General features: G+C 39.9%; 2 protein-coding genes across 3 annotated transcripts; both read right to left on the minus strand.

Moving 5' to 3' along the window:
- Positions 1–1,463: 1,463 nt before the first annotated feature.
- On the minus strand, positions 1,464–17,925 carry SAAL1 (serum amyloid A like 1). Of its 2 annotated transcripts, none has more exons than XM_084893803.1 (12): positions 17,728–17,925; positions 14,843–14,956; positions 13,325–13,408; positions 12,827–12,906; positions 10,937–10,996; positions 10,688–10,803; positions 9,633–9,813; positions 7,379–7,461; positions 7,102–7,290; positions 6,085–6,281; positions 4,063–4,155; positions 1,464–3,412 (listed from the first exon to the last, which is right to left on the minus strand). In XM_084893803.1, the coding sequence occupies exons 1-12, from the start codon at positions 17,866–17,868 to the stop codon at positions 3,320–3,322; spliced, it is 1,431 nt and encodes a 476-aa protein (XP_084749929.1). In that variant the 5' UTR covers positions 17,869–17,925; the 3' UTR covers positions 1,464–3,319. The 2 variants fall into 2 exon arrangements, with proteins under 2 accessions (XP_084749929.1, XP_084749930.1); XM_084893804.1 differs by having other exon boundaries at positions 2,172–3,412; positions 6,085–6,278; positions 17,728–17,915.
- A 2,307-nt stretch (positions 17,926–20,232) lies between these two features.
- On the minus strand, positions 20,233–24,962 carry LOC311628243 (serum amyloid A-3 protein-like). Its single transcript, XM_084895298.1, has 4 exons — positions 24,739–24,962; positions 23,479–23,570; positions 20,886–21,024; positions 20,233–20,532 (listed from the first exon to the last, which is right to left on the minus strand). The coding sequence occupies exons 2-4, from the start codon at positions 23,567–23,569 to the stop codon at positions 20,370–20,372; spliced, it is 393 nt and encodes a 130-aa protein (XP_084751424.1). The 5' UTR covers position 23,570; positions 24,739–24,962; the 3' UTR covers positions 20,233–20,369.
- Positions 24,963–25,450: the final 488 nt, after the last annotated feature.

Raw genomic sequence — 25,450 nt, forward strand, 5'->3', positions numbered from 1 at the left:
GATTCTAAAGAAATATGCCCAAATAAAATGGAAGAGAGAAATCAAAGTTCAAGGCTCATCTAAAAAGGTAAAATGTGGATCTTTAAAGACCAGATCATTTGATGTGGGCAACAAACAAACGAGTGCATTTAGAGCAAGAAGTTTCCAAATTGCTAGACTCCTGTCATCTCACTCCCCTCAAAAAATTGCTTTAAATACTGAATACTATAATCATAAAAATTGAAATAACTTCTAGGAGTTATTTAGAACCAACAGAAGAGCTGCCTGATTTGTCCAAACCTAAAACTGATTTGGCTTAAAAGAAATTATTCAATTATGGACTTTGTTCCAGGTTCCACATCATCAGATCTTTCTACCAATGGTGACAGAAAGAGAATATAGACTTCTCCAGGGCAGGTAATTAAAGGACTTAGGTTTCCTCCAGGAGAAATGCTTGCTGACTGACCAGGTAACTGCTTGCTCCTGGTTACACGCAGGAAAAGTCCAACATCAATTGCATTTTGAAGAAAGCACACTCATGGATTTATAAAGGCAAGCAGCCTCCCAAGCAGTCCCAAAAAGAGTGAATTTCCAGAGATCCCAAATAGAATGGGATCAACAAACACCATTCAAAGCAAAACTGCATGCTCCCACGTAGATTGACTTATATTAAATATGCATTCCCTGAAATTGTGGACTATGAGAAATATACATCTCTCCACCCACCCATTCACCTTGCTTTCACTCTTTCCTGGAAACTCATATTTCAGGAAGTCAAACCCCTCCAGGAGAATACAGAAAGCCTCTTCATCCTTTCTTCCCATAATCCCATTGTTGGAGTCTACATGCCCAAAGGTCCTGACGTCAATTCTATGAAAGGACTGTTTCCCAAAAATGGTTCAATTTCTAATGTAATCATACAAACCATGATTTGTAAGGAGAAAAACTCAAAGTCATTATAAACAGATCCCATGATGTCAAAGGAAGAACAGCTAGTTTAATAACCAGCCTTCTTTTATTACAATAGGCTTGACGTCATTATTTACTATTTCCAACACTAAAACACAAAGCCATGTGCTACACTGTGAACCAGTATGAAAAGGGTATGTGGACTTTGCTGAGTTTAATATCCTCTTATTGACAAAAGATAGAAGATCTGAACAAGGACTGGGAACAGGAAATGATTTTAGTGGTCTCATTACAGTAATAGAGAAAAGCATTTCCAATGACAGGGATTGACAGATGGTCTTTACTTCTAAACAGCCTGCAGGGCAACAAGCCCAATATTGATATAAGCTCAGTGTATAATTAATGAGGTGTTCTAGTGAGCAGAAAAGTTTTCATAAATATATACTGTGGCCTGAGCTGTGGAATACAGAAAGCTGGTGTTTAAAAGTTAATCTAAAACCATTTCATTAGGAGAGAGCGCTTGTGATCTTGGTTCCCAACATGTCATCAGTTTGGCTCAAATAAAGTATTTAAAAAACACACACACAAAAGAAAACCATACATATTTTTATTGGTTTCAGAGAGGAAGGGAGAGGGAGAGAGATAGAAACATCAATGATGAAAGAGAATCTTTGATCGGTTGCCTCCTGCACACTCCACTGGGGATCAAGCCCGAAACTTGGGTATGTGCCCTGACCAGGAATTGAACTGTGATCTCCCAGTTCATAGGTAAATGCTCAACCACTGAGCCACTCTGGCCAGGTTCAAATAAATTCTTATAAATTTTTTAAAAAATTAAAAAATCATTTCACATGGAAAGGTATTTAAAGGCAGTAAGAGGTAAACAGTTAAGACTGTAGCTAAAGAGCTCTAATGTTCTAAGTAAAAATCATAATGCAATGAAGCACCATGTGTGGCATATCTTCATTTAATTCATCTCTAGTGAAAAATAAATGTGGTTGTAGAATTTTCAGATTATTGAGACTTTTCAGATCTCATTCAAGGAAACCTAAAATGCTTTACAGGTGGGGCGAAAGTAGATTTATAGTTGTGAGTACTCAAAACAGAGTTTATTCTTGTATTATTTATAAATTATTATATTATTTTGCATAGTTCAACTGTAAATCTATTTTTGCCCTGCCTGTTTTTTGAAGTCATAAAGTGTAACGCATCCAGCTTTGTTCTTTTTGTTCAAATTGCATTGGCTATTTGGATTCTTTTATGGTGCCGCATGAATTTTAGGATTGTTTTTTATTTCTATTTTCTAAATGCCACTGGAATTTTGATAGGGATTGTATTAAATCTGTAGATTACTTTGGATAGTATGAATATTTTAATAATATTAATTCTTCAATTCATTATCTTGGGATGTCTTTCCATTTATCTGTGCCTCCCTTAATTCCCTTTGTCAGTGTTTTGCAGCTTTTAGTGTATAAGTCTTTCACCTCCTTGGTTAAGTTTATTTGTAAGCATTTCATTTTATTATAGCTACTAGACGCCCAGTGCACAAATTTGTGCACAGGTGATCAAGGCCCATGGGGGGGGCCAGTCAGCCGGGAAGAGGGGCATGGGAGGTTGGCTGTGGGAGCACATTGACAACCAGAGGGCAGCTCTTGGATTGAGCATCTGCTTCCTAGTGGTCAGTGCATGTCATAGCAATTTGACCACGTCAAACAGTGCAGTTGTTTTGGTCATTCAGTCATAACAGTCACTTAGGCTTTTATATAGACAGATTTATATATATAGACAGCCCCTTTGCCTTTCTCCTTTTCCCTCCCCAAATGTGAATGAAAGGACCAGCGATCTCGTATAGTCCCCTTAACCACAAGACAATAACATGAACACACAAGTCTCCATGGCAGGACATCTGGACATGAAAGGAAGTAGGGTCCCTAAGCCACCATATCAGGTCTGGATTACCTACCTCTGGACTTATTATTGTATAATGCATAAAAGCTATTATAGTATGGCTTTCTATTGGTGCAGCAGAATATGCTTGTAGTGGACAAAAATATAAAATTCTCACATAAAAATCAAAGTAAGAGTTATGGGAAAAAAATCCTCACTAACCCTTCAAATATTCTTGAGGGGGAAAAAACCCTCAATGATAAGCTTATATTTTTGTTTTCTTTACCCGAAGGTAACAAATACCACATAACCAATATTTTTAAAAAAAAAGGGGAGGAGGGGCCAGGGATGTTTGATGGGGATGAAACTCTAGATTCCAATACTAAACAAAAGTGAGATAAGGCTGGGGGAAGAAGTGCATGAGTGTAATACCAGACAATGAGGGTCTTATACAGGCTTTATATAATACTTGCTACACATCAATTTCAACTTTCATTAACAAAAATAGTTTACTTCTTGGGCAGAGGGAATTATAGTTCAGTTTTTACGTCTGAGCCTTTAAACTTGGGAAGCTTTCTTCTAGGTCACCAGCAAGGGTCTTATCAACTTCATGAAGGATTTTAAGAAAGTCTTCCACCTGTGAGTCAAACAAAAGAATCAAATAAGCATAAGTAAAGGAAAAGGTGAATTAAGATACTGATTATGACTATAAAAATGCTCTGCCTATGATTTTTAAATAGCCCAGAGGAAAAGAAATGATATATTCCATCACAATAATATTTCCTGAAACATCAATGAAGTGACTAGACCTTACTGTTTTGTTTTACTCTTAAACTAGTATTTATCTTCCCAATGATTCCCCTTTAGGGTCCATTAATAAAGTTTTATTTCCATCCTCCTTCCTGCCATATCCCTTCCCTCTCATATTTCACTTTGCTAAAAAAAAGTTCCTATCTTGAAAGTGCCTCTAATGAAAACAAGCGAATGTGATGTAATTCGGAGAACCAGAAAAATCTACTGACTGTACCTATCTAAGAACCTTATTTTTGATTAATATATATATTATCTACTTCCTAACAGAAAAGAATATTGTAAATTCAGTGTTGATTCCTTTCTCTTAAAACCTGAACTGTTCCTCAGGATTCTCCCATGAATTATACAGCAGTCATCTGTCTGGCAAAGGCAGCAAGTCATGTGAATTGTATGCATTATCTTTTTTTTGACAATGGCCTCAAAAATCAAGTAATCCTCTGAAACTTAGTCACCTATACATTTACTCACACTCACCACAGGGCTATAGAAAGGAAGAAGGTTTTTAAATGCACAGGAACACTTCTGCTTGCTTAACTGGCCCTCCTTTAGTCCCTTAGTCACAGTCTCCTGAAACAAAACAAAGAGAAAGGAAAATTTCTAACGCTGTATCTGGTGAATAAATATAAATCCATTTACACAATTCTCCACTAATCCTACAGGCGTTTCAAATGTCCCAAATTGAACCTAGTATCATTCCTCCCTGTGTAATCCAAACACGTGCTCCATTGCAGTCCTTATTTTAGTGAAGTCTACCACCACATACCCACCTGCGCTATCTACTACACGCACCAAAAACCTGGAATACAGCCAAGACTTTTCCTCCTCCTCTGCTGCTGACCCCTTCCCTGGAGTGTTCATTCTATTAATAATCTGTTATCCTACACCTCCTCTCCACCCACACTTCCATTGTTTAGATAGGCTCTCATTTCTCAGATTCTTCTTTTCTTTTTTTGCCCCCTTTGGAGTATAGATATATTTATTATTTTGATTGGGTAATGGTATCATAGATGTATACATAAACTAACATTTTTCAAATTGCACTCTTCAAATATGTGTAGTTTACTTATGCCAATTATAGAAGCATAGAACAGACTGATGAATCTGAGGGAAAGTAGGTATGGAAAGAGATTAACCAAAGAATTTATATGCACACCCATAGACACAGACAATAGTGTAGTGAAGACCTAGGGTAGGGGTGTGAGGGTAGACTGGGGACAATGAAGGAGGGACAGAGGAGAACATCTGTAATATTTTCAACAATAAAGATATAATTTTAAAATAATAAAAATTAAAATTACTAATGCACCAGATTATTCTTGAAGACTACAGTCACAAAAGCCTTTTGCTTTGTCTCTGGGTCTCCAGCCTCAACTGTCTATAATCTCTCTCTTGCTTTTGGAGCAATCTTTCTAAACAGATCGTATCACTTGATGCTTTTAAAAATATCTTTAGTAGTTCCCCAGTTTCCTCAGATTAAGTCCAAACTCCATTCAGTGTGACAGGTAAGAACTTTCATGTCACATCCTGCTTTAGTCTCAGCCCACCTTTCTCCTATATTTCTACCACTTGAAAATTAAGAAACATCTATGTCCGCTCTCCAAAAATACAAAAGGAACAGCAAACAATGGGGAAAATACATGCAATGAATATTCAGAAGATACAATATTACCCATGGAATTCCATGCAAAATCAAAACTAATAAATATATAAAGCAAGAAACACAACCAATATACAAATATATGTCAAGATATTCAAACTCACTAATAAAAAAAAATACCAATCGAAATAAGGTACAACTTAATCACCTCTTGAATTTTACTTGACATAAAATTTTAATACCCAATAATAAGAATCAAATAAAATCAACATTTTCACATGTCAAAAGCCTTTTCAAAAAAATGTAGCCATTATGCCTCAGTCATCTTCACATTTATAATGTCAAACCTAGTAAGCTAACTTCTGAAAATCTATGCTAAGGTAAAACAAATCACCAGAATAGAAACTTGTTTTGATAAATATTCTTGAAAAAACTTCAATGAATATGAATATATAGACTATAGTTATGTTCATATATTTTTATCCTAAAATATATGGACAATAAGGATATGCTCAAAGGAAGAATAAGCTAATAAACCTGAACATATTTAGGAAAACTATTCCTTAAAAAAGGTTTACAATCAATTTTATAAATTGATTTTTTGGCAAATTAGGTATTAAATTGGCTCAGTAAAGTTTCAGTGAACTGATCTAGTCAGGAGGAATGCTAATAATGTAATGTTAAGTGAAAACTGTATATATTGGTTATAAATATGTGAAAAACATATACATATATAAAAATATACCAAACCACATCAGCTGCTGGTTTAAAACTATAAGCTTATAGTGACAAGTTCTTTCTTTCTCCATTTTGCCAAAAATAATAACAGTAATAATGAAGTTGGGAACATTAAGCAACTCATACTTTATTTTGCTGAAGAAACCATTAATACTTCTTACCTTTGTTAATGCCTGAAAAATATTAGAAAGAAATTCACATGAAATATCCTTTAAGATTTCCAAGTGGAAATCATCTTGGGTTAAATCAGACTTTTTAGTTTCTTCTGTGTTAGACTCTGCCGAATTCTCTGGTTTCTTCTGACAACGTTCCACATTTTTTAAAACACGAATCAGGCTGTCTATTAGAGAAAGATCTACTGTACAAACAAATCAAGAGACATGAGATTAGCCAGTTAAGTTTGGTTACTCACTCATCATTCATTCATTCATTCATTCATTCATTCATTCATGCTGAATAACTATTAGTGCTAGAGATGGTACTCTAGGTCCTTATAGTTATAGTGCCACACAAGCTCATCAAAGCTTCGGCCTTCAAGAGACTTATATTTTTATACTCTCAAATATGTAAATGAATAAAGCAGGTCATTTCAGATGTTGGTTAAGTTCTATGAAGAAAATTAAAGGGGACTATAATAAAGCAGCTGACAGGGGATGCTCTCTGAAGAGATGACACCCAGTTGAGAACGAAAGGATAAGAATCAATGCAAAGAGCCCAGAAAAATATTTCAAGCAGAGGGAACAAGTGCAAAAGCCCCAAACAGGAAACGTCATGGAAGGTCTGAAAAACTAAAAGAAGGCCAGTGACTTACAATGTGTGAGCAAGGAGGGCACAAGATGAGTTTAGAAAGCTGGGCAAGGTGTTGCTCAGTAGTTAAGCATCGACCTATGAACCAGAGATCACAGTTTCATTCCCTGTAAGGACACACGTTTTGGGCTCAACCCCCTGTAGAGGGCGTGCAGGAGGCAGGTGATCTATAGTTAATTCTCTCTCATCACTGATGTTTCTATCTCTCTCTCCCTCTCTGAAATCAATTAAAAAAAATTTTTTTTTAAACCTATATCCTCAAGTAAGGATTAAAAAAAAAAAAAATAGCAAGAAAGAAACCAAACCAACAACACAAACCTGGGCTTTAAAATCTGACAGAATTTAATTTAGTGCACTAAAATGATACTTGCCTTTTTCTACTTTTAGATACTTCTGTTCAACCTGTGAAGCATAGATGGCAGACAATACTGAAAAAACAGAGGCCAGCACTGTTTTCTGTTCTTGAAGTATGATGGGTGGATCATCAGACTGGCAGAATTCATGGCAGACTAGGTCAAAAAGTAAATTCCAAGTGTCTTTTCCAGTGTCAGGACACTGTACTTAATAAAAATGATAAAGAAAGTAGTACTTTAAAAACAGAAACCAATTAAATGAGTAGATATAGTGCTTCCCTATATAACATCTTACCAATTGCTTGAATTCCATCATCTACTGTAGTAAGTAGCTGTAAGATGTGCATGTAAACATCCAGTCCTTCCAGATTTTCGGAACTAAATATAAAAAACAAAAGCACTGAATCAACTTTACTGTCTATAGGATTGCAATTGTTCATCCATTCATCACTCTGTACTAGTCACTCCCCAATAACCAAGGTGTTAAAGATAAAACAGGGAACAGGACAAAAATCTCTGTACTCACCAGAGCTTTCTACATTCTAATGGGGAAATCAGTAAACAAAACAAATTTTCTATAATATAATCAACATGAACAAGACAAGAAGAAACATTATTTTTCACCTTGTCCCACGAAAACAATGCAGAAACCTGAGAGGTGATACTTTATCATTCTGGTTTAACTGGATAATCAGGAGGGGGATAAATAATTGAGACTTTCATAGAGTGAGTGTAAGGTCCACTACACCAAGCATTAACAATAATGAAGTTCTTAAAACTTCACAGGATTATCCTAGCTCCCTAGCTCAGAATACTAAAACCATGGTAAGTATAATTTTTGTGTTCAACAGCTTGGATTCCTAGAAACTCACAATCCAAGTTCTTCAACCAAACAATTATGTAAAAAGATAGTAAATAATTAAAAGACGATCTAGCAAATATTTAAGTACTACTGTTTTCAAGTATTACACTAGGGCCTGGGAAAACAGAGATGTATGAAACACTGTTTCTATCTTCATGAGGTTTACAGTCTAAAAGGAAAGAAGATAAAGGGGCAATAGCAAAGCAATAAGAATGTAATTCTAGAGGAAGTCCAAGGTATTAAGAGGAACACATAGCAAAAAAACTTCATTTACTTCGGAGACTCAGGAGAGGTATCTTAAGAGAAATATTGTTGACACAGACACCTGAAGGGGCAAAGAAAGGTTTGGGGTAGAGGAGACATAGTGTGCAAAAGCCTGGAGTTAAGAGAGCTTGGCTCAGTTGAAGAAATAAAGGAAATTTCATATGGTTGAAACCCAGAACACAAAGAATAAGTATGGAGAAGCACTATACAATAACTTGTAAGTCAAGCTTTTTAAAACTTTGAACCTTTTCCTAAGAAAGGCAACTGAAGCGTTTGAAGCATGAAGGTGGGATGATCACTACAGTGTGCTCTACAGTCTAGGCTTGCATGGAGCAAGCCTCGAAGCAGGGAACTCGGGTAAGAGAATGTTGCAGTTGTCCAGGTGAGAGACAATGGCCTGCTGGTGGCTCGGATGGGATCCCAGAAAAAGTCGGGAACAAGGCTTGGAGGTTGAGTGGCCATAGGAAAAGAGTGGGATGAGGAAGAATTGGCAACAGCTTCCACATTCTTCCCCGTTATCCAAATAGGATAATAATCATACCATTTACAGTGATTGTGAATGCTGAAGAAGATTTGGGGGAAATGATGAATTTAATTCTCATCTGTATAAAGGACATAAAATCAATAGGCTTTAATGTGGGTTATTAAGCACTAAGAATGCACAACTGACCACTAAACAGTTCAATTCATAAATTAATTTTCTAGTCACTAACAATTAACAGTTTCTTTTTTTATATATAATTTTTTTTATATTTTATTGATTTTTTACAGAGAGGATAAGAGAGGGATAGAGAGCTAGAAACGTCGATGAGAGAGAAACATCGACCAGCTGCATCCTACACACCCCCCACCAGGGATGTGCCCGCAACCAATGTACATGCCCTTGACCGGAATCGAACCTGGGACCCTTCAATCCGTAGACTGACGCTCCACCACTGAGCCAAACCGGTTTTGGCAACAATTAACCGTTTCAATAACCTACAAGACCTACTTATCACTCTTGGGAAGATTCCAGAAGCCAGTCACTTATCCAAGACTAGCATATATATACAAGAAGCAAGAAAACAAATATCTGACATTAGCTGAAGAACTAGTTAAATGTCCAATGGAAAATAAAGCACAAGAAAATCTTATCTATTTGATTTATATTACACAAAGTTGCACAAGATTTTAAGATACTAAAGATAAATAAAGCTAATAATAGCCTATAGCTAATTAGTATTAGAACAGGTACTTTGTAACCATTAATTCTTGCACAGAACAAATATACTGTCACCACGAATATTAGTAGTAAATCAAGCCTGCTAAAGATCAGCTATGTGCTATTCACCCTGTCGGAAAGAAATTAAGATAACTTATTATCTAAGGATACTTCTAGCAACTAGATTTTCCCAGAGTATTTTGTACAAAAGAGCTCACCTACCGTACTTGTTTGGCAGCTTCAAGCACACAGGGCACAATTCTAAACACTCGTTGCTCTTCAGAATCTTCCTGGGGTTGGTCCTGAGGCTGAACGGCCCCATTTCTAATCCATTCCAACATCAGCTTCTCATCCAAATCAAAGAGCTTGTCTACAACCTCCCCCACCTTCACCAGCAAGTCAACTGCAGAGAAAATAACAGATACTGAAATGAGAAACAATTTTAAAAGCAGTAATATTAATCAATTCCTAAAACTATTTGAACAACACCAATCTTGCCAAAGCATTACTTATTCTAAGAACAATAAGTTAGCCTCCTTTGCTTGGGAGTTTAAGAAGAAATTTTAAACCCTGTCTGGGTGGCGGGTTTAATCTCTGGTCAGGCACATACAACCATCAACCAATGAATGCAGAAGTAAGTGGAACAACAAATCTATGTTTATCTCTCTCTCCCTCCCCTACTCCTTCTCTATTTCTAAAATCAATGAATAAAAATTTTAAAAGAAGAAATTTTGTACCTTTTTTAAAAATAATTTTTTTCAATTACAGTTGACATGCAATCTTTAGTGTCAGGTGTACAACATAGTGATTAGATATTTATTTATCTTACAAAGTGATCGTCCTGATAAATCTAGTACCCATCTAAAATTATATAAAAAATTTTTATCTTGAGTTGGAATACTTTGCACCTAATACTTAGCCTTTAGATGATCTCCAGAAAAAGCTACCTGGTTTCCTAACAAAAAATAATCAAAAATTGTTTTCTAGCCCTGGCTGGTTTGGCTCGCTGATTAGAGAATCAGTTCATGAACTGAAGGGTCGCAGGATTGATTCCTGGTCAAGGGCAGGTACCTCGTAGCTTGGTTACAGGTTCCCCCGCCCCAGTATGGGTACATGTGAGAGGCAAACAACTGATGTGTTTCTCTCACTTCAATGTTTCTCTCTTTCTCTCCCTTCTACTCTCTCTAGAAATCCATGGAAAAACTATCCTCAGGTGAGGGTTAAAACAAAAAGATTTGTGTTTTTTAAATTTTTTTCCTTATTACATGGTGACTTACCATTTGTTGAACTTGACATGATGAAGCAAATGCTATCATAAATAGCTGGATGTTCCTGGATTCTTTCAACCCAGACACTGGCCACTTCTGTCTGGGAAAGGCATGTAAGCAACAATCTACATGATAAACAAATGTAAGCTTAATATCTATCTTTCAAAAACAGTAAAGGAAATTCAAGAATAAAGAGTTAGCTCTACTAGACTCCCTTCTGGGTGAGTACATAAAATCCATACAAAGAAGAAAACATACCTGCTGGTTTCCAGCAAAGTAGGAGGGTCTGAATCATATAAGCACTGCAATAATACCTGGCTACAAAAACAAAATAGTTAAACCAATGTGCATTAATTCTCTCATTTTAAATACCAAAGTACAGTTTTCATTTAACTTTTTAAATGTTTTTAGTTGTGAAATAGAGCATATAAATGTAACAGCCTGTGATAAAATCTACATCGAATGAATAAATACAAAGCAGAAAACAGAACAATGCTGCCTCTCCACAGCCCATGTGTCCATTCCAAATCACAATTCTTTCCCATCTAGAAATGACTATTATCCTGACTTTCCAGCAGTCATTTATTTGCTTTACTTTATATTTTTATTATTTAATATATGTTGGTTTTAAACTTTATATAAAATAAATTATATTGCATGCATTTTGTGAGTTTTAGTTTATACATGCAAATAAGATACTTAATCATGTGTTTAAGATCTTCCCATGTTGTTCCTATAGCTACTGTTCTTTGATTCATTGCTGCAGAACATTCATTGCATGAATATAACACAATGTATTTTTCCAGCCTATTACTAGTGTTTATTTCAAACAATGCTCCTACAATACTTCTTATATAGCATCCCGATGCATGTGTGCACAATTCCTTTTACCATATATCTGCTAATGGCATTGCTGGGTCACAATATATGCCTGCCTACCAACTTGACTAGATAATGCCCAACTGTTCCAAAGTAGTTGAACAAATTCATATCCTGTCATCAATGTAAACTGTTCCAGAATAATTTTAAGATGCATTTATTGAATTTATAAAACTTAACATTCCTCATTCTCAGATTTTTATAGGGACCACTAGAGACCAAGCACAGTCCTGAGTTATCTAGTCCATGAATGATTATCAATTACTGAGAAATAACAGCTAGGATCTGAAGTCCCTCCACACCGAGAAGAGGTAATCAACCACCTCCGCTATATTACTTGAATCCCATAATTAACCTTTACAGCCCTATCTGGCAATACCGCCCAAGACAGATTTCTAAACTATTGTGGGCACAAATTTATTTGAGATGCTGATTAACAGCCTTTGCCTAGAATATGAATTCACTCACAAAATTTAGCATATTTCCAGGGCTAGAAATGTATGTTCTTAAACCTCTTAAAGTAACCAGGGTTTCTGCCATTAAAAAACCCTCTACCCCAAACATTCCTGCCTGGAAAAGACAACCAGCCTCCAAGCACAGTACAAAAGCCTTTGAATACAGAGGCAATCTTGTGTGTTCTGGTCTGTTGAAGTCAGAGTTCTCAGTGTAACTCTATCAACAAGTCTAGTTTATCAGACTCTGAGCCTTTGGGGTCCTTGAGCCTAAACTGTTTTGGACTCTGATCAGGTACCCCATGTCTAAGCTCTGATTCACTGATTCTTATCTTATCTGATTTACCACCTGCTGATGATACAGGTCCCTTTCCTATGAATAAAAATCCTGACTCATGACCATAAATATGTGAAAGCTCCTAGCTACCATCAAAACACAATGAGCCCAACTGGCATGGCTCAGTGGTTGATTGTCAACCTAGGAACCAGGAGGTTACGGTTCAATTCCTGGTCAGGACACATGCTCAGGTTGTGGGCGCAATTCCTGGTAGGGGGCGTGCAGGAGGCAACCAATCAATGATTCTCTCTTATCACTGATGCTTCTTTACTCTCTTTCCCTCTCCCTTCCTCTCTGAAAGCAATAAAAATATATCTTAAAAAACATACGCACAATGACATTTCTGGAGAGTGTTCATCAAGAGAAAGGAAATACTACATTTCATATTTTCCTATCTCTCCTAAGTATCAGGAGTTCCTTAGGGATAGGAAATACAAATCTATTTTTTTTAAAACATACTTATTATGTAGTAAAACTTACCCAAGATTTTTATCATTGCTGATGGACACACATATCTCCTGGAAACAGGCCATATTACCTAAAATTCCCACACAGATCTCCTGTCAAATCAAATTTCACATGTCACAATAGCTCTAAGTTGACAGACACATAACAGAATAAACACTTGAAGAAAAACTTTCATTGAACCTTAGGAAATAGAACAGGAGGCAGCATATAGAAGTATATTGCTTGCACCCCAATCTTAACAAGCTTCAGCCTATCTGTCCTGCCACATATTAGCAGCATAACTTCAGTTATGCTTACCTGAAAGTATTGATCTCCCTGGTCCAGCCCAAATCTAAAATTCTAGGACTCTAATAATTTTAAATAGCACATTACCTAGTACCTGGTAATGTTCAATAAGCATTTGCAACTGATTTGTAGCCAGTAGGAAAATTAAAGTGAGAAAAATTAAAGACTGTCCAGCACTATCTGTTATTGCTCCAAAGAGGAGGCCATAAAAATGTACATACTTACTCTTAATCGAGGACATTTGGATTTGGCCAATACACCCATAAATATCTCAGGAGCATTAAATTCTTGGAGAAATAAAGCCACATCCTGAAAATAAAAATGATTATTAACATGGATGTTGAATATTCCTCTTTAAACCCCTAGCTTAGGCAACCGTAAAAAATATTAATTCCATATATACCTACTTTCAGGCACAAGAAAAAGTTAGGAACTGTGTCAACAGATAAAAGTAATGTTAGAAAGTCTATGTGGTAACTGGTCCCAAGGCAATGGAACAATTCCATAAACAAATCTATAAAGTACTTGTGATATTCCAGAGGGTTGCCCTCTTTTTCTGCCTTGAATATATTAACATTAATGATCTACCTACACACCAGGCATTCTCATTCATTCAAACACATTTCCTGATTGCCAGGTATCATGCTAGAAGCTGGGAATAAAGAAAAAGTAATACTCTTAATTTCTGTCTTCTAAGAGCTAAAAAACACAATAGGAGAAACAGGTAAAAAAATCCTACTGGGTTATACCCAAAATCAGAACTTGTGTTTTCAAAATCTTCAACAGAAAAAAATGCTGATCACAGTGTAACTGCAGCAGCTTCACACTTCCTTCCTAGAGAGTTTGCCCTGTCCACGGCACCTAACGGGACACACTACACAGGTAAAGGAACCTGGAATGAACATGTGACCCCATTTTGTTAGAAATGTGGGCCCCAAAACTAAATCAGTTTGCTGAAATTAGAGAAGACCTAAATAAATGTAAGGATATAACTTGTTCATGGTTAAGAAAATTATTATCGGTAATTTACCAATTCTTCCCCTAAATGATCTATTAATTCAACTCAATCTCAGAATCTAAAATTAATATGGAAATACAAAGGACCAATGACAACCAAAACAATTTTGACAAAGAACAAAGATGGAGGATTACGCTACCTGATTTCAAGATTTATTATATTAGTCATCAAAACTGTGTGGGAGCCCTAGCTGGTCTGGCTCAGTGGATAGAGCATCGGCCTGCAGACTGAGGGGTCCCAGGCTCGATTCCAGCCGAGGGCACATGCCCAAGTTGTGTTCTTTATCCCCAGTGGGGAATGTGCAGGAGGCAGCCAATCAATGATTCTCAAATACGAGGTCAGTGTTCTCTTTAGGTATATAAGTATCAAAACCTTCCTAGCTACAAGAGTTTTGGCCTTCATAAAAACTATATACAGGGTGTCCAAAAAAAAATGTATACACACTTTAACAGCTGATAGCTCAATTTTTAAAATAAACTGTATTTTAATAAACACTATCTTTATAATTATTCTAAGTGTGTGTGTGATATTTTTTGGGTATCCTATATTTGGCACAAACCTAAAGGACAAACCTTAGCATTTATAGCTCCTGGAACCTCATTCCCTGTACCACATACAGGAGTCATTACAGACACTGAAGTCTTACCCCAGAGATTTAAAGACCAACCTTTAAGAAAAAAAAAAAATCACCCAATGGTCTTCCACTTTCATTTCCTACCCCGTACCTCATCCATTGACATATCCCATACTCTGCAAATCTCATTCTCCATTTCTTCATCAAGCTCCACCTGCTGCTCCTCGTCATCTGAGCTGGATTTGGTGTTTTCAGGGCTAACCAACTTCAGAAACACAAAAGAAAAAAGAGAAATAAATGAAAGCTGTCCACAGTACTCCTCAAATAATATTATACCATAATCACTTAGAAGCCACAAAGATACTACCCTCAAAGTGTTTTCTCTTACAAAAAAACTCTTAAAAAACCAGTATCTTACGTAGATCTATTCATTTAACATTCATAGAGTAAATACTGTTGCTAAGCACTGGGGTAGAAATACAAAGATGAGTAGATTTAATCTCTTGCTTTTAAGCAGTTTAGTGTATAGTGGGTAAAAGACAGGTAAACGAATCATCACAACAGAAAAGGTGAAGTGATTCAACTGAATTGTGGACAAAGAGTTGTAAGAGCAGCCTGGCTGGTGTGGATCAGTGGTTGTGTCACCTATGAACCAGGTCACAGTTCGATTCCCGTTCAGGGCACATGCCCAGGGTTTCGGACTCCTGGGATGTGCAGGAGGCAGCTGATGGATGATTCTCACTTATCATTGATGTTCTTATCTTTCTCTCTCGCTCCCCACCTCTCTCTGAAATCAATAAAATATTTTTTTAATTAAAAAAACTTCTGAGGGCAGAGGTAAGGGACAATGACCCATGCCTGGGAGAAGTTAGGGGGAAATTCTCTTCCGTGATATTTAAGCTAAATCTCTGAGGAAGGAGAGGAGAAGGAAAGTAGGAGAGCTCAGAGTTAAGGGCCTAGCATCTTTGGGGAATGGTGAGCAGTTAAGTGTCAATGGTGAGCAAATGAGACTTGGAAAGGTTGCAAAGAGCCCTGGATTTCGAGCTAAAATATATGCATGTTTCTCCCATGGGTAAAGGGAAGTATGAGGAGTTTTTTTTCTTAAATATATTTTTATTGATTTCAGAGAGGAAGGAGGAGGAGAGGTAGAAACATCAATGATGAGAGAGAATCATTGATAGGCTGCCTCCTGCACGCCCCCAACTGAGGATCCAGCCAGAAACCGGGGCATGGACCCTGACCTGGAACCCAACCCTGGCCGACATTCAACCACTGAGCGACACCGCGGCCAGGCTGTTTGTTTTTTAAAAGGAAGGTTATTCTGGCAACTGTGTAGAGATGTCCTGGAAGGGGCAGAGATTAGAAGAAAAGTTCTAATTAGGGAAAGAAAAGTTCACAGCCTCCTATTAGTTAAACGCCAGGGTAAGCACTCGATGGCCATTATCGTATTTAACCTACACAATATAGCCCTATATCCAACAACACAGATACTACCATCCTACTGTGCAGAAATTGGGAAAGAAACCGAGGCTCTGAGCGCTTTGGCAGCTTTGCCCAGAGTCGCCCTGCAAAGAGGTGTTGAAGCCGCGCTTTGGATGTCAGAGCTCCGACTCCAAAACCAACACGTACCGTACTCTTCTACTACAACTAAAGCCCATGGACTAGATTATTAGGACCTAGACCTCGGAAACCACTGTGGAAAGGGGAAGCAAAAACCCGAGCAAATGCCTTTACGTGACCACCCATTTTTGGAAAACGTAGGAGAGTAAAATATGTTAATTGCATCAACAAAACAACAAGAAAGCCCACAGTGTGGAAGAACATATTTGCAAATGATACCACTGATAAAGGTTTAATCTCCAACATCTACAAACATCTTATACAACTAAATAAAAGGAAGATAAATAATCCAATTAAAAAATGGGCAATGGACCTAAATAGAACATTTTCAAAAGAAGACAGAAGGAAGGCCAAAAGGCACATGAAAACATGCTCAAAGTCACTAATTGTCCGAGAGATGCAAATCAAAACAACAATGCGGTACCATCTCACACCTGTCAGAATGGCCAACATCAACAAATCAACAAACGACAAGTGTTGGCGAGGTTGCGGAGAAAAAGGAACCCTCGTGCACTGCTGGTGGGAATGCAGACTGGTGCAACCACTGTGAAGAACAGTGTGGAGTTTCCCCAAAAAACTGAAAATGGAACTCCCATTTGACCCAGTAATCCCACTTCTAGGAATATATCCCAAGAAACTAGAAACACCAATCAGAAAGGATATATGCACCCCTATGTTCATAGCAGCACAATCTATAATAGCCAGAATTTGGAAACAGCCTAAGTGTCCGTCAGCAGATGATTGGATCCAAAAACTATGGTATTGTACATCTACACAACGGAATACTATGCTGCCATAAAAAAGAAGGAATTCTCATCATTTGCAGCAACCTGTATGGAATTGGAGAACATCATGCTGAGTGAAATAAGCCAATCAATGAAAGAGAAACACCACATGACCTCACTCATTTGTGGATAATAAAGAGCATTATAAAATGATGAACCAAAAGATAGATATAGAGACAGTATATCAACAAGTAGACTGTCAAATTACAGTGGGGAGGGGAGGAAGATCTGGGGGAGATAATACAATAGATCAACCGAAGGACTTTTATACATGCATATAAGTACAACCAATGGACACAAAACTCTGGGGAGGGAGAGGATGAGTGGGAGGGAGGGAGGGGGGCAAAAAAAATCAATAAAATATATATTTTTTAAAATAAAATAAAATAAAATAAATATATATGTTAATTGCAAGCGCTCCGGCATTCCTGTCCCTCACTACACCTCCTTCAGTGCTGGGGGGCCAGGGAGCTGCCGGGGTGCGGGGCCGCGCGCACCCTGGGAGGGGTCCCGGGTCGCGGTCCCGGGTCGCCATGGGGACCGCGGGCCCCGGCGGGAGGGAGGGGCGGCCAGACGCGGGGCCGGATGTGGGGGACGGAGGAGGGCCCACGCGAGGCGCGAGTTTCCACACCTGGATGAGCCCGCTGAGGACGCCGAAGAGCCAGTGCTTGCTGTACACCGTGCTCCCTATGCAGTCTCCCCCCGCCACCTCCTCCTCCTCCTGGTCGACCTCGTTCCTGGGCAGCGGCGGCGGCGAGGGGTTGCGGTCCATGATTCGGCCGCTACGGGTCTGCAGGGGCCGCGCCGGAAGCCGCCGGAGGAGGAGGCGAGAGGCCTTCAGGCGCCAGAGGGCCCGGCGCTGCTCTCGCCACAGCGCCCCCTGCTGCCCAGAGCCCTGCTGGGCTGACTGCACGCCCAATATTCCCATCAGGGACAGGAAGGAGCCCAGATGACTCCATCTCCCCCAGCCCCTCTGCACTCTATCAGGCATGGTTATAGTCATAATTGTTATTGGTCACCCTCACTGGACCGTGTATGTCATCTTCCACACATGCCGTGCTGGACTGTGCAGGCCATGTTCATTTTGCCATTTGACCTCTGCACCACAGTAGGCAGTCTAGAAGCCATTCCTACTCCAGGGTGGCGATCAACATCTCAATTATACTAGGAAGTGACTGAAAACCACATAAATGTCCCATGACCAGTAAATGCAAACAAATTGTAATCCCAACTCAACTTCTTAGTCAGATCTCTAAAATGACTGCTACCACCCCAATGGTCACTCAACACAAGGAGAAGTGTAATGGTGGGATGTTGGAATGGACAGAGTCTGTGACATTCACTGCTTAAAGTTAAAATATTTTACTTTTTTTTTTTTTAGATTTTACAAAGCTGTTTGACCATGTAAACACTTTTTCAGAGTCCCTCCCAGGATCTTGGAATGGTCCCAAATAAGTGAAGAGCCCTGGAAGCTTACTCTTTGTCAGCTTCACAGTAAACTGACACTGTCTATATCAGTGTTTTTCAACCTTTTTTGGGCAAAGGCACACTTGTTTCATGAAAAAAATCACGAGGCACACCACCATTAGAAAATGTTAAAAAATTTAACTCTGTGCCTATATTGACTATATATAAAGTAATTCTCTTGAATAGGAATCAAATAAGCACAAAGAAAGTATTTTATAATTACTTTATTATGAAATATTAAGTAAACAAAATAGTGAAAAATTATAAAATTCTTGTCTTGTCTGCACCTACGGCACACCAGGCAACATCTCGCGGCACACGGTTGAAAAACGCTGGTCTATATACATGTCTGATAGGACACTGCAGAAGGCACGCAGAACTCAGGATGGTTCAATGTCTGCAGCACTGTCCCGTAAATTGTAAGATTTAATGGATGGCCCATCCACTAAATGCCCCCATAATTGTGCCAACCAAAGGTTTCCCCATAGATAGCCAAAGCCTGGATTGGGAACTGGGCTGGGTGCAATGCTGTCCTTGTTCAGAACTAAGGTCTAGGTCTCTCTGTCCCCAGAACTGACAAGTTTGGGGAGGAACTCTTCTCATGCCATTCTCTAAAGTAGGGGTGTCGAACTCAATCAGAGAAGGGGCCAAAATCTAAAATCCAGCCTAAATCGCGGGCCGAATGGTTTACTGAACAGTCATAAACTGACAATGTCATAAACTGACAGCGGAGTGCAGTGATGACAGCGCGGTGTGGGCCACATTGCAAGGCCTGGCGGGCTGGATTTGGCCCGCGGGCCTTGTGTTTGACACATGTGCTCTAAAGAAATGGATATTTACCTCTTTGTATACTCACCTTGACACAATGATGTAATTTCTTCCAAATTGCTGCTTGCTTTTCTCTCAGCCCTTTATTACCTCTGCCTCCCCCAATATAAATTTACCCCATAGACTTGTTGTGAGGATCAACTGGTCAATACATGGAATACATTCATTGAAAGAATGACTAAGTGAACTAATATCTATACGTGTGTGTGTGTGTGTGTGTGTGTGTGTGTGTTTTATAAGCTCTCAACTTCAATAAAAATGTGAGTAATAGCAAATGGTTAAGAATGGTGGTTCTACATCAAACCAGCAAAGGAACTTGGATATATACTTTAACAGTATGTGCCTCAAGTTTCCTCAGCTATAAAATGCGAGGATCCCCTGGGAAAACACTTAGGGAAATATCTGGCCCACAGGTAATTTCCTGACTATTAACTGTTATATCATAAACATCCCACTACTGCTAGCTGGTGTTAGAAGAGCTTTAAAAGAAATGAGCAAGAGGACTAACATATAAAGCAATAACTCACAGGGATGGGTACACATTTTCAAGAAGGCATGAGCTGTGGAGGCATTTCCTGTTAAGGTTAAAGGTTTGGGGGCTGACAGAAATGTACATCGAGGCCTGGACACTGAAAGGCCTGGCAGTAGCATTGTAACCAGAGGGGCCTGGAGAGGAGCAGGTCTGACTCAGGAAATGGCTTCAGCAGGGCATCTGCCCTGGATGACCATGTGCCCCTACACTCAAACACATAAGCACAGACTCTGTCTTCATGTGGGTGTTCATGCATCACCCTTGGTACTAACAGGTAGTCCTTATAGCAAATAATAACACAGTTTTTAACATTCAGACTCTTAAGCATTTATTAGACATCCACCATGTGCCCTCTGTCAGCATCTGGGGTTATAGAACTCAATGACTCGGGGTCCCTGCCCTTAGGGGGCTCACAGCCACGTCTCCCGAGAGCAGAGCGAAGGAGCTTAGTACTTGGAAGGCAGGCCGCGAGGTCTGAAGTGATTGGGGTCTTTGCCACTCCGGCCCCATCTGTTGGCTTCCTGGTCCGCCCTTGAGTCGGCCAATCCATGGCCACTGTCTCCGTGCTTAAAAAGGTTAGTGAGTCTGGGATAAGCCTCTCTGGCATCACTGGAATAAAGGAGGGAAGGTAGGAGATGAATCTGGGGCTGAGGAGAAACAGCCCCACCCTCCTCTTTCCAAGGGATTAATGACTCTGAAAGGAGCCTGGAAAGAGGCTAAACATTGACCCTGCCTGGGCACAGCCCACTCAGTCCTGGGGTGACACCCCGCCCTCCCCCGCAACTGGGAGAACAGCACCATAGGGGAGGGTGGCAATCACCCATTCCATTAGCCTTGCTCTGGCTTTATTTATGCCCACAGTGGGCCTGAAATGACAGGGTTGGCAAGAGGAGGAGGGACCACAGCCTCCACAGGAAATTTCTTTGCAAGCTCTGCTCACCCATCCCCAGGAGCCCAGTTACCTGATCACTTTAGCAGCCCAGGCACCCCCTGGTCCCCTTCGTGCAGCATCATAGTTCCCCCGGGCGTGGAAGTATTTGTCTGAGTTTTTGTAATTGGCTTCTCTCATGTCAGAGTAGGCTCTCCACATGTCTTTGGCTCCTGGAAAGGAAGGAAAATGTGAAATGAAGGTAATCACACCTTGGCATAATAGAAGAATAAAACATTTCCTTCCCACTGATTGCAAGACTTCAGTCCTCGAAAAGCCCTTGGAGACCAACTAGATTGTCATGAAATAAGTATTTCTTTATTTTTCACTTCTTTAGGTTAATGTTATGAAAATCACACACCATGCAAATTTTGTTCTGTTTGGCTCCATTCTACGTTCTATTGCTACTTTGTTTTGGCTGAGTGAGGCGTGTAAAGGAGAGGCGGGATGGTCCTGGAGGGATGTCTGCTTTTACAAGGAACCTGCACCTGGACAGATGCAGGGAACCCCCTGACAGGTGTGAGGACAAAGGTGATTCTGAGGGAGGTTCGGAAGCACAGTGCTCCCAACCTAGTCAATGGGAGACACTCATCCCTGTGGGCAAAGGGAGGACAACTCGTCCTGAGTACATCGGAATGTCTGGGCACATTTGGCACTTGGGCAACTGTCAGAGTTCAATCATCAGGTGATAGTCAGTTCCCTTTAAAAAAAAAAAAAAAAGACATTAAAGAAATGGGGTGATACATGCAATGCAAGGTCAACTAGCCACCGTCTCTAAAATTCAGTGTCCTCTCAATAAAATGGGTGAGTATTGCCTCCCTCAGAGTGGTTACTCAGAAGAACTGAGAAAATACTGTATAATGTCAGGAACATTGTAGGCAGATAATATACTATCATTTTACTTCTGTGGTCCTTGGGAAGAGGGGGGCTAAAGAAAGTAAAGGAATGAAGTGCAATGAGCAGGGGGTCACTGGCAGAATGAATTTGATCAAACTAAAATGGAATGGTAAATGCCCTGGCTGGTGTGGCTCAGCTGGTTGGAGCATCACCAAGAGGTCACCGGTTTGACTCCCAGTCAGGGCGCATGTCCACGTTGCAGGGTCAACCCTCAGAGAGCAGCTGATCGATTTTTCTCTCTCTCTCCCTCTCTTCTAAAATCAATAAAAAACATTTTAAACAAATAAAATTAAATGACAAAAAAATTAATAACTTGTTAGGAAAAGAGAAAAGTCTAATGTAGAGCTATAATCATAGTTTATGTAATTGCCCGATGAGATAACTTATCTTCATTTCATACATGTCATTTTCTTGGACATTAGAAAACACAGTTTTTTTTTTAGAGGTATGGCATTCTTACTATTCTTATACACTCTGAGTTACTAATTTAAATAGATCCTTGTTGTTCAGATGTGCATAAAGCAAAGATTTTGAAAATGGCATTTTTCATCACTGAGGAACAGTAAAGTGAAGGTGGTGGCTCTCAGCCTTCAATGTACACAAAATCAGCTGAGTGCTTGATAAAGGCTGGGTTATACACTCAGCCACAGAAATTTAGGTTCAGTGGGCCCAGTTATCTGCATTTCACAAAGCACACCAGATACCATATGATTCCCATGCAAGTGGACCTAGAATAACCCTTTGAATAACACTGATGTCAGCGATGGAAAGGTATTTTTATCTGGCTTTATGAGATTTTAGAATTAACAGCAAACACTTAAGACAATTACCGGTACTCAGGAACTACCACAAGAAAAAAAAAATGCAAACTATAATTCTGTGAAATAAACAAATGTTTGCCTCTTTACTGTGGCTAGTGAGGTATGTATCTCTAGGTATCTGTTTCCTGGCCAGATCTCAGCCCCAACAGAAACATCACCAGGCATTGTAGAGAGAGGAGCTCTACAGCTTTGAAAGGCACCACATCCCCAATGTTACCAGTTTGCTCAGATCAAGAACAGAATGTGTGTTCCGAAATCCCCCACTCTTCCACATGCATGATTGCAGTCTAGTAATGTGGTTAATAGCAAGGTCTGGAGATCTCAGATTAAATCCTGCTCTACTTGGGTCTCTTGTTAGGTATCTTACTCTCTTTGTGCCTCAATTTCTCTGTTAAGAGATAATGGTACCCACATCACAGGAGTAAAGGATTAAAATATGAGGATGCAAACGAGTTCATTTGTATATGAAAAAAACACAACATTCAGAACAGTGTCTAGCACATATTAAATGCTCCGTTTATCTTGGTTGCAATAATTAAGTGAGTGGGGAGTGTGAATACTCCCCACCCTTTTGATACACCCACGTCATGGCTGAGACAAAGAAATGGCTGCCCCTGATTGCCATTAGAGGGCAGAAGAGGGCCACTTATATTTAGGGAGGCATCTCAGAATTGGCGATATCACACTTGCGGAATGTTGGGAGACAAACCTTATGTGCCTTCAGGCCTGGGGATCCCAACAAAAGAGTGCAAAGTGTGTGAGGAAACCCTAGGGAACACCTACCGTGAAAACAGTGTTCTCCTTCTACTCAGCCTTGACCTTTGCTTGTGGGGGGAATGTGGCCTCTGCTCAGGTGAAACCTAGGTGGGGTCTGATGCAGCTCCTCCAAGCCCATACTCGGGTCCTTACCTTGACCAGCTTCCCTGAAGAATGTTTTCCATCTTTGGCTACTGACACCCAGGATGAGGCAACAGAGCACGATGGTCGTTGAAAGCTTCATCCTAAGAAAGAGAGCCAAGCAGACACAACCAAGCATGAGGCACTTTGGCTTCTTTTCTTGGACATGGTGACCTTTCCTAGCCTTCCAAAATTAAATTCCACTCAATCTTACACTTTTATATCAATATCTATCTGCACATATAGATGAATATATATATTCATCGTATAGATGGATAGGTTGTGTTTCAGTTCTACATTTTCTTTCTTTTTTAATTTCTTTATTGATTAAGGTGTTACATATGTGTCCTTATTTCCCCATACCGCCCCCCCCCCAATCCCCTCAGTTCTACATTTTCATCTGACTCATTAAAATCACAGTAATTGCCGAAACCGGTTTGGCTCAGTGGATAGAGCATCAGCCTGCGGACTGAAAAGTCCTGGGTTCAATTCCGGTCAAGGGCATGTACCTCGGTTGCGGGCACATCCCCAGTGGGAGGTGTGCAGGAGGCAGCTGGTCGATGTTTCTCTCTCATCCACATTTCTAACTCTCTATCCCTCCCAATTCCTCTCTGTGTAAAATCAATAAAATATATTTTTTTAAAAATCACAGTAATTTCCTGTATCAGACAATACAATGAGCTTTTTGTACAAACCAGTTTCCATTTCAATCATCCCCCTGCCAGCCCTGAATCCCCACTGTACGGGAACTATCCCAAAGGCATTTGGAAGTTTTGTGACTGCTCTGCCTCTCTGTCAAGTTGAGATGAGTTAAAGAATCCATAATTACTGTAGGATACCTGATCTGTCATCCCTACCTCACACAGAAGCAGCACAGGACAAAATCTCTACCCCAGCCGAAATCGGTTTGGCTCAGTGGTAGAGCGTCGGTCTGCGGACTGAAGGGTCCCACCCAGGTTCGATTCCGGTCAGGGGCATGTACGTTGGTTACGGGCACATCCCCGGTAGGGGGTGTGCAAGAGGCAGCTGGTCGATGTTTCTCTCTCATCGACGTTTCTAGCTCTCTATCTCTCTCCCTTCCTCTCTGTAAAAAAACAATAAAATATATATTTTTTTAAAAATCTCTACCCCAAAAGTATTCCCATCTGGTGAAATATAATAGGCAGAACAGTAGATTCAGAAAAGATGCAGAGAGCTGTGGTGCAGCACCAGAAAGCTGGTGGAGAAAAGAGCCCCAAAGAGAAAAAGTGTTGGAGAGTTCTAGCACGTCACCTTGGCAGCTTGGTCCTGCTGACACCCCTGCTGAAGCTGAGCTGCCTGTGCCGCCGCCTGGAGCTGTGCCTGGTGCTATATACACTGACGCTTTGCTAGTGGGACACGTGGCAAGAGAGGTTTGGAGCAAAACACTGAAATGTGGGAAATTCCTCTTGGTCAGAACCCAGCATCCAGGACACAATGGTTCTTTTTCATGCACATCTAAGTTTCCCAGATTGTGCAACCTGGCAGCTTTCAGGGACTTGGCAAACTGGGGTTTTCTGCCCATTTTCAGTCTCATATCTGGAGAGAAAGGTATTGACATTTGCTGTGAAGGGTAAACAATATCAGAAAAGAGATTTGATTGAAGAAGGTGAGGCTACAGGGCAAGTGGAACAGCAGAATGGGCTCCATTGCAAGAAGACAGCTCAGGATGAAGCTGGGACCCTAGGGTGCAGATGAGGAAAGGAAGGGCAGACAACCCCAGAAAATAAAACTTCCAGCACCCCCATAGGGTGGACTCTGCACTGGAAAAGGGAGTCCTCCAGACTCAAGTGTGCTCACCATCAGTTGCTTTGGAAGGTATTGTTGTACGGTAGTGTAGAAATTTGCTACAATGTTGTGCAGAAATGACACACCATTAAAATGACCGGGAAATGGCCAATTGGCCACTAAGGTGTCAGAATAGAAGAATCAGCAAGGTTGAAGGGAAGCTGGTGTGCAGCATAAG

The sequence above is a fragment of the Pipistrellus hanaki genome (genome assembly GCF_964339955.1).
Source record: "Pipistrellus hanaki genome assembly, chromosome: 9".
In the NCBI taxonomy this organism is placed as follows: domain Eukaryota; kingdom Metazoa; phylum Chordata; class Mammalia; order Chiroptera; family Vespertilionidae; genus Pipistrellus; species Pipistrellus hanaki.

Bases quoted from the DNA above. Each gene is read 5' to 3' on its own strand.
- SAAL1 (XM_084893803.1), bottom strand. From the start codon at position 17,868: ATGGACCGCAACCCCTCGCCGCCGCCGCTGCCCAGGAACGAGGTCGAC. The intron at 10,804-10,936 runs GTATGTTTTCTT...TTTATCATGTAG, and splicing joins ACTTTGCTGGAAACCAGCAG to ATTGTTGCTTACATGCCTTT. The intron at 9,814-10,687 runs GTAAGTCACCAT...TTTTCTCTGCAG, and splicing joins CATGTCAAGTTCAACAAATG to TTGACTTGCTGGTGAAGGTG.
- LOC311628243 (XM_084895298.1), bottom strand. From the start codon at position 23,569: ATGAAGCTTTCAACGACCATCGTGCTCTGTTGCCTCATCCTGGGTGTC. The intron at 21,025-23,478 runs GTAAGGACCCGA...CTTCCTTTCCAG, and splicing joins CTTCAGGGAAGCTGGTCAAG to GAGCCAAAGACATGTGGAGA. The intron at 20,533-20,885 runs GTAACTGGGCTC...CCTTTATTCCAG, and splicing joins TGGGCTGCTAAAGTGATCAG to TGATGCCAGAGAGGCTTATC.